We start from the raw sequence: 9,628 nt of genomic DNA on the forward strand, positions 1-9,628 counted from the left end.
CTTTAATTTTTAAACTAAAAAAGTTACAACTTTTTGTCTTAAGAAAAAAAGATGCGCAATCAAATTTTACATCCATATATATCTTTTGAAAATTAAAATCCGGACCCACAATTTAATTTCGAAATTTGCAAAATCAAAATTTGTTTTAAAATTTTTGAAATAATTTCCTATTTTAAACTATTGCTGGATCTTTTCAAAGCTTCTTAACGTTTTAAATGTCTTTTTAAATGATTCGCATATTTTCTGTTTTTTAAAAATTATGCATAAATAAAAAAAATTGCTTCAAACTCTTTCGAAATATTCTCATTATATTAATCTTTCAAAATGAAAAATCATTTTAATTTTCCCAGGAATCTTAAGACCATTTTTTTCTTTTCTTGAAACCTTTCAAAATTCTTAAGAAACTTCTAATCTTTTTGTTTGAAATCTTCTGTAATATAAATTTTGTTACAGATTTTTTAAATATTTACAGGTTTTAAATAATTTCTAAATCTACTTAAAGCTTCTAAATATATCTCTTAAACGTACTCCATTTTTTGACTCAAATTTTGTAATCTTGCAAAATTGAAAAACTTCGCTTCAAGATATTTTTTAAAAATTTGTTAAAATGTTTTGAAATCTTTTTCTATTTTCTCTCTAAGTTAGTTTTTTTAAACCATTCAAAAATTTGGAAATTTTCAAAAATTGAAATTTTGTTTAAAATTTAGTTTAAAAATATTTTCAAGTTTTAACTTATTTTCGAATCTTCTAAATATCTCTTAAAATTATTGGAATTTTTTCTAAACTTTTATAATATCTAAAATTGAAAATTTTTTCTTTAAAATGTTTTAAATTCTATTTCGAAATCTTAGGCAATCATTTAGAATAGTTCTTAAAGCGCTTATAAATATTTTAAAAATCTTTAACAATCCATACTTTGTTATAGTTTTTTAAAAATATTTTTAAATGTGACATTATTTTTCAATCTGTTCAAAGCTTTTAAATCTTGTAAATATCTTCCAAAGTTATGCAAAATCTTCCTAAAATTTCAAAAAATTTTCTCTATAAACTTCTAAACAAAAACTTGTAAATATCTTAAAAAATGTGTCATATTTTTCATGACATTTTAACATTTTCCATAAGTCTTAAAAAAAATGATTTATTTTCTTGAAACCTTTCAAAATTCTTAAGAAGCTTCTAAACTTTTTGTTCCAAATTTTTAAAATATCTACATTTTGTTTTAGATTTTTAAAAATATTTTCAAGCTTAAAATTATTTTATCTCCTAAACTTACTCGAATTTTTTCTACAATTTTGCTATAAAATCTTCTACACTCTTTCACGAAATCTTCAAAAATCTAAATTTTGTATTAAATGTTTTGAGATGTTCTCAACATTTAAATTATTTTCGAATCCTTTATAAATCTTTAAGGCTTCTAAATTTATTTTGAAATTATACAGTTGTTTGAAATCATCCAGATTCTTTTGAGATATATTTTTAAATCTTTAAATCTCGATCAGAAATAATAATTCTAAATCATAAATCTCAGTGTCGTTGTCGGTATCCGTTTTCTTAACGATATCGAAAGTGTACATACTTCGTAAATTAAAATATTCTAAGGTTCTGTCCATAATTTATTTTTTCTCATCTATTGATAAAAGTGTAAACAAGTTGAGAATTATAGTGCAGCATCAAAATTTTAAGATCATAATTATTATGCCATTGTTAAACAATCATTTCCAATTAAATTTTTTCTTTTTTTAATAATATTTGGGAAAATTAAAAAATAAATTTTTCGTGAAATAAAGTTAATTATTTGAAAATTTCGATTTATAATTAATAGGACTTTGTTTACAGATCTGTTGTGCCAATAGTAGTCTATGAATCAGAACCTTCATCGATAATAGCTTACGCGCTGGATTCTCATGATTATAAACACGCTTTGCAAGAACAGTTGAGAACTACAAAAGGACCCGAATTAAATCCTAGCCCAATGAACAAGCGAAAGTTTCCAGAAAACAAAGATAACTTTTTAGAAGTTAGCCAATCTGGAGAATTTAAGCGACCCTCGATGCTCTCCTTCCTCAGAGGCAATAGTCCAAATCCATCGAGTCCTTTGGAAACTGATAAAAACGTACCATCTTCAGAATATCTAAATCCCGTATCGAGTGCTGTCCCAGAAATGGATGATGAAAAGCGAGCCACAAAGCAACAAAATTACATAGAAGTTCAATTCAACGATTCAACAACTAATTTCTACTGCAGGGTTTATTTTCCTGTTCAATTCGCCGCACTCCGGGAAAATGTTCTACCTTGTGGAGAAGATGGATATACGAGAAGTTTAAGCCGAAGTATCCAATGGGCAGCACGAGGCGGAAAAAGTGGCAGTGCTTTCTGCAAAACTCGAGGTTGATTCCTTTTTTAATTTTTTAAATTAAAATGAGAGGTCTCGTTTTGATAAAAAAAAAAATTTTACGGGATTTTTGAGTATTTGAAATTCTAAGGTATTTGTGCTTGAAATCAGTTATTTAAAAAATAATTTTTCGATGATTTTAAAAATCAAAATAATATTATTGTTGATATTTTAAGTAAAAAACATTATTTTTAATAATAACTTTAAAAACTGACAACAAATGTATTTAAACAATTTTTCTTTGCTCTCGCTTCTTATTAATTTAAAAAAATAGTTTAATTTTATTAATTGGCAGCTTTTTTCAGGGAAATTATTCGCTACAGTTCTAATGTTTTCAATTTAAAAAACAAATTTTTCTATGACTGAAATCGTTAAAATCATTTTGTTCAAAGGCACAATTTTTTATTTACTTATTTTTAAAATGATAAAAAGTAACGTTGTAGGGAATTTTTTTCCCCGAAAAAATAAGCCATGATTTATTAAAATTCAACAATTTTTTTTAAATTGACAAAAGCGACAATAAAAGAAAATTCCACTACATTAAATATTGTTAAAATTATTCTTTTTTGTAAGTTTAAAACTTTTTTTCATACCAAATACTGTTTTTCTTTCATGAAACGTGACTAGTAATATAATTTTAATTCTTAAAATCATATAAAACTTTTTTCCCTACGGACCTGCTTTTTGGCACAACTACCTTAAAGTTTTTATTTTAAATCATATATATTTTTTTAAATTCATGATTACTTTTGATCTAATAAAGATATTTAAGTTTTTCTTGTTGATGCGGATGAGCTTATTTTTACTTAGAATACTAAAAGTTGAATTCCTATAAAATCCCATTTTTTATGCCGGCGAAATCATATTTGTGGTTAAGGGCATGTGACACAGCTAAATACCTATATTACCGACCACAGTTTTTCAGTTCACTGAATATTTTTTTGAACCTAAGAACTTTTTTTGTAAATAAAATATTGAGCTGAAACTTTGGGAAATGTATTAGAGTACAATAAAGTACGTTTAGGTACTGCATTTTGGTAGGAACTTCACTGAAAATTATTTCATTTTTTTTCTGAACCTCAACATTTTTTGAACGTTCAAACTTTTTTTATACATAAAATATCGGTCTCAAACTTTGAAAAATTCAAGAGCTGAAAGAAAACTACGTTTGAGTACAAAGCTTAATAATAAAAGATGTAAAAAAATATATTTCAGCAATCAATTCCAACGGCATCAGCCGGTAACGTTGTATACGAAAATACGAACCCTCTAGAGCCTCGTCTAGTGGTCGCCAGGTTTCGTATTTTCGTGTACAACGTTACCGGCTGATGCCGTTGGAATTGATTGTTGAAATATATTTTTTTATATCTTTTATTATTAAGCTTTGTACTTAAACGTAGTTTTCTTCTTGCATTTCTCAAAGTTTCAGACCGATATTTTATGTATAAAAAAAGTTCGAACGTTCAAAGAATGTTGAGGTTCAGAAAAAAGATGAAATAATTTTCAGTGAAGTTCTTATTTACAAAAAAAGTTCTTAGGTTCAAAAAAACATTCAGTGAACTGAAAAAGTGTGGTCGATAATATAGGTATTTAGCTGTGTCACATGCCCTTAAGAGAATCTTTTCGGCGAAAAAATTAACTTTTGCCTTTTCTTTACAAACAAGGAAAGTTTTGAGAAAATCATTAGGAAAAACCTTGTTAATTTAAAAATATCCTTTAAAAAATACGCCTTAGTCTTTTATGATATCTCGCATCGTTAGTGAAAAAAATATAATTTTTTAATTTTTTCAGAAAAATACATTCTTGTGGCCACAAAACTGATTTGATCTGCTATTAAGTAATGATTAATTATTAAAGAATAATTACAAAAAGTCTGTTTTTATTCTTTTATTTAATAACTTGTCAATAATTAATCGCCAATACCAAAGAAACGAAAAACTATAACTAGATTTTTTTGTTCGAAATCTTTAAAAATCTACATTTTGTTTTAAAAATGTTGAAATCTTTATAAGTCTACAATTTTTTTAAACTCCTAAATATTTCTTAAGCTTAGTCGAATTTTCTTGCAAAGATAAAAAATGAGATTTTAAATTGGCTCTATTCTTTTTGCAATCTGAGGAAATTATTTGAAATATTTTTAATTTTCTTTTAAAATTGCTTTTTTGAAATAAAAAATCGTTTCAAATTTCCCGATAAATCTCAAGAAAAAGTCTTTTCAATCTTCAAAATATCACATTTTGTTTGAAACTGTCTGAAATATTTTCTAATTTTTATTATTCATAAATAAAAAAATTGACTTAATATCTTTTGGCAGTTTTTTGAAATGTATTCGAAAACCTGTCAAAATGCTTAACAAGCATCTCAATTTTGTTTCGAAATCATCGAAAATCCATATTAAGTTAAAAATTTTTTCAAGTATTAAATTGTTTTGCTAAAATTGATTAAAATTCTCTATAAATTTCTAAACCCTCTAAATATATTTTAAAATGTTTCTAATTTTTCCAACTTTTCTTTGTTAATTATGCATGAATAAGAAAAGTGGGAGTGCTCTGTGCAAAACTCGAGTTTAATCCTTTTATTATTCTTCAGATCAAAACCATTTGAAATGTTATTTTCAAAAAAAAATATGAGGACATGTTTTAATAAAAAAAAAAAAAAATAACGGAATTATTGAGTATTTAAATTTTTAACGCACTTGTGCAAAAAATTGGATATGTGAAAAAAGTTTTTTCTTGATTATTTTAAGAATCAAAATAATATTACTGATGATGTGATTTTACATAATACCATTATTTTAAATGAAAAAATTGTAAACTTACACCAGAAAAGTGTATTTCAACAATCTGTTTTGCAATTAAATTTCTCCTTACTTTGGGTTCTTACCAGTTTTTTTTAATGCTTGAACTTTAATAATTTTTTAATAATAATCGTTCAAATAGTAAATAATAGTTTTTAAATTTTGAAACCGTAAAATTGTGGGAAATGCTTTCACCGAAAAAATGAGTCATGATTTATTCAAATTGAACTATTTAAAACAATTGGCGAAAGCGACAAAAAGAAAAAATTCCATTACATAAACTATTGTTAAAATAATTATTTTTTTTAGTTTTAAACTTTTTGTATAAACAATACTATGTTTTTTCTTAAAAATTAAATTGTAATATTATTTCCATTATTAAAATTATATAAAACTTTTTCTTTTTATCTTTCGTGACCTAATTTTTGCAAGAATTAGGGTATTTCTTCAGAAATCGCAACATTTTTTTTAAATCGTTATAAATTTTGATGTAATAAGGATATTTGCGTTTTCTTAGTTTGACGCAGTTGAGCTTAATTTTTTTGAAATGTTATATGTCGATTCCCTCAAAAACCCGACCTTTGTTGTGCTAATTTGCTACTCCTATGACTAAGAAACCATATAAGTTTTACGACCAAATGCTTTAAAAAAACCTTTAAAAAAAAACATTCTGTAAGTTTTATGCAGGCCAAATCATTTTGCTGGCAACGAGTTTTTTTCTCTCGAAAAATTGAATTTTTTGCGAACGATCAAAAATATTATGAAAGATTAAGAGGTCTTTTTTATAGAAATTTTTAAAATGAACAATTTTTTCTTAGCATTTTGTTGAATTTGTCATTTGCAAGAAAAATGAGAAAATGTCATTTTTCGAAAATGGGTCATATGAGAAACGAGTTAGCAAAAAAGTGGCTTTTTGAGAAAATATATTTTTGAGTTTTTAAGAAAAACCAACGACATTTGGTTAATTTTCAACATTTTGTTAAGTTTTCGTGAAAGGATTACAAGGAAATTTCAAGAGATTACAAAATTTTCAAGGTATTTCAAGATTTATCATCCGATTTCATGTAACTTTATAGGATTTCGAGGGATTTAACAATATTTAAATATAACTATAAAGAATTTATTCACAAGAATTGAGAGATTTTCTATGTTTTAAAAAATTTGGTTAAGTATTGTTACAAATAATTACAAAAGCTTCATTAGTTCGAACAAAATAATTTCCTTGAACGTATATTTCAGTGATTCGAATAAATAATTCCCAACTCAAAAATCCAATATCCTATCGAAAGAATTATTGTTTGGATTTTAAGAACTTAGCATAGATTTTTTAATTGAAATGGGATAAATGGGACAAATGCAGGGAAAAATGATTTTCATTTTTACTTTGAAAGTGATGCGCGGAAAACTACCTTTTATGATAAAATGTTAATGGCAACAATTTACAAAAACTTTGAAAAATTTCAAGGAATCTCAAAGTAATAATTACTTGAAGGAAATTGCTAAAATGTTATTTTGCTTCAAATAATTTACAAGGATTTCGAAACATTTGGAACTATTTTCTAGGACATATGAGATTTCACGACATTTAAAAAAATTACAAGTGATTTTTAAGGGATTTTACAATATTTTATCAGATTACATTTCAAAGGATTTTGACGATTTCAGGGTATTTTACTAGATTGCAAGGAATTTTCAAAAGCTTTAACAAATTTTAAGGGATTTCAAAAGATCTCTAAGGATTGGGAATATTGTAGGGTATTTTAAAGGATTCCATGAAAGTTTAAAGAGATTAAATAAACTTGAAATAATTCCAAGGGATTTTATAATATTTTAATAAAATTTTACAGATTTTTTTCAAAATAATTGAGGGATTTCAAAGCACTTTAAAAATTTAAAGAGATTGTCAATATTTCGCGGAATTTTCAAAGATTTAAAATAATATAAAAGATTTTTAAGAATTTGACAATTTTAAGGAATTTTCGAGAGCTTTGAAATAATGTCAAGGGATTTCAAAATATTATAAAGGATTGAAAATATTTTAGGGATTTTATTTCAGGGAGTATTACATGGGGGTTTAATAATATTTAAATAAAGTTTCAAATAATTTATTCACACTTATCAAGGCATTTCAAAGATTTGATGAGATTCTCAATATTTCTAGGTATTTCCAGCGATTTAGAAAAGGATTTTAAAGATTTTAAGGTATTTTAGAAACTTTCAATGTATTTTAAAGAAGCGTTTTTTTAAGAAACCTTAAAACTTAAATACTCAATAATACCGTGATTTTTTCATAACAACGGTAAAATACGTGAGTATAAATTAGATTAAATAAGATTATGCATCTTAATCATCATATATGCAGAAATTAATTTTTTAGTTTTCAAGTTGCAGATGAAAGGTTATTTTATTTTTTGCCTGTTAGTCGCTTCTAATGTCAAATTTGCTAATACTAATTTAATAGTATTCAATATTCATGATGATATAAATATGAATTTAAATATTATTATCGTTATAATTTTGTACTTAATACAATTTCATATATTTATTGATCTTAAATTCTCACCAACAATAAGCATGTGAATTGACTTGATAAGCGAATAATTGAAAAATGATAATCTTAATTTGAATGTTCGAGTCTTAAACATTTTAATTATAATAAGAAAGGAACTAAAAAATACTGTTATAATGATATTTTCTGCAAATTTTTTTCGTTGAAAATTAATCAAACAGAAAAATAGATTGTTTTAAAAATGGGGACATTATAAAAGATTCCAAGGAATTTCAGTAGGTTTCAAGAAATTTAAAAGGATTTTAAAGATTTAAAAAATTCAAATGCTCAATAATGTCGTGATTTTTTGTTTATCAAAACGGTACAATACGTGATCATAAATTAGATTAAATATGATTATAAATCTTCATATATGCAGAAATGAATTTTTTAGTTTTTCGTTAAATTCCAGATGATAGGTTTATTTTGAAGGAAATGAACCGCATGGATCTGCAAATATTCCTGGATTTTGCACCAAATTATTTTGCCTATATGGAAAAGTGTCAGCAAACAAAACAACCGACCCTCTTGGGAAAAATTGTCGGTGTTTATCGAGTCTCTTTTAAAAACAACACGACGAATGCAGCTTTGCGAACGAGTGTTTTGGTGATGGAAAATCTTTTTTACAACAGAGTGATTACCGACAAGTTCGATTTGAAAGGTTCCGTTAGGAATCGTTTGGTCAATCCTGAGGATGTTGACCGAGAAGGAGAACTAGTTTTACTGGATGAAAACCTTTTAAATAGTGAGTTTTTGTCAGATCTACAATTACTTTTTATTGTAAAAAAATTAGAGTTGCTACAGGTCAGGGATTTCTGGAAAGTCAGGTACTTTAAAACTAGTCAGGAAAAACCTGAAAGAATCAGGAAAGTTTCGATAAACTGAAGTTGAAGTTTCTAAAATTTAGCACATGGAATTTTGTTTTTAATTACGGTTATATAGGATTCTTTCAAATAAAATTTTTCCTGTTTAATAATTTTTTAACGAAAAAAAATTTACCGGCATCATTACGTTCACTTTTAAAACTCCCTGACCTTTCCTTGAATATATATATTTTTTTCACTTTTCCTGACCATTCATTTTTAAAGACCCAAATTCTAGTTTTGTAACATTTTTAATATAGAATGTTTAATGAAGAGAACAAAATAATTTTAGATTTAAATTTATAAATTTTTTATTCATCATTCTCAGGACTGCGACTGAAAAAGTGACAAAAATTTTCACTTTTAAAAAGTTGAAAAGAATTCGATGAAAGGGGGAGGGTCGGTAAGGCCGGTTTTTGGCTTAATTTATTTTTGGACCAAAAAAACTGAAAAAATCATGGTAGTATCTTATAAGTATCCCGAGTCGATTGCACGCTAAACGGACTACCCTCCACCCCCCAGCCACCCCTACAAATATAGGAAACACCACTACCCACCAAATGTATTTTCAAGAGATTTGACACTCTTAAACAAGTATTTTGAGGTTAGCTCGGGTTTACTATGGTTTTCGGGGTCGCCAAATACAAATCTGGCGTCCTTTGACCTTTATCGCGCCAGGTTCAAGGTCATGGGAAGGTCAAATCGAGAGAAAACGCTGAAAAAAATGTTATCGATTTGACTTTCAAATGACCTTGAACCTGACGCGATAAAGGTCAGCGGACACCAGTTCATAATCAGCGACCCCAAAAACCTATAACATATTTAAAAAAAATTTTTTTACCGTTTTTCTCGATTTGACCTTCAAATGACCTTCAAATGACCTTGAACCTGAAGTGATAGAGTTCAACGGATGCCAGATTCGTAATTTAGCGACTCCAAAAACCTATAACGTATTTTTTTGGACTTTTTTACCGTTTTCTCTCGATTTGACCTTCCAATGACCTTGAACCTGACGCGATAAAAGTCAA

The 9,628-nt window shown here is 26.3% G+C and overlaps 1 protein-coding gene across 1 annotated transcript in view; it reads left to right on the forward strand.

Annotated features, from left to right (window-relative positions):
- LOC117167599 (putative 1-phosphatidylinositol 3-phosphate 5-kinase) overlaps positions 1 to 9,628 on the forward strand; it is a 50,575-nt gene that overhangs the window by 33,271 nt on the left and 7,676 nt on the right. Inside the window, exons 9-10 of the mRNA XM_033352654.1 lie at positions 1,837 to 2,387; positions 8,150 to 8,482. Coding sequence (XP_033208545.1) covers positions 1,837 to 2,387; positions 8,150 to 8,482 — 884 coding nt within the window. The remainder of the gene's footprint in view (positions 1 to 1,836; positions 2,388 to 8,149; positions 8,483 to 9,628) is intronic.

This window comes from Belonocnema kinseyi, chromosome 2 (genome assembly GCF_010883055.1).
Source record: "Belonocnema kinseyi isolate 2016_QV_RU_SX_M_011 chromosome 2, B_treatae_v1, whole genome shotgun sequence".
NCBI classification, from domain to species: domain Eukaryota; kingdom Metazoa; phylum Arthropoda; class Insecta; order Hymenoptera; family Cynipidae; genus Belonocnema; species Belonocnema kinseyi.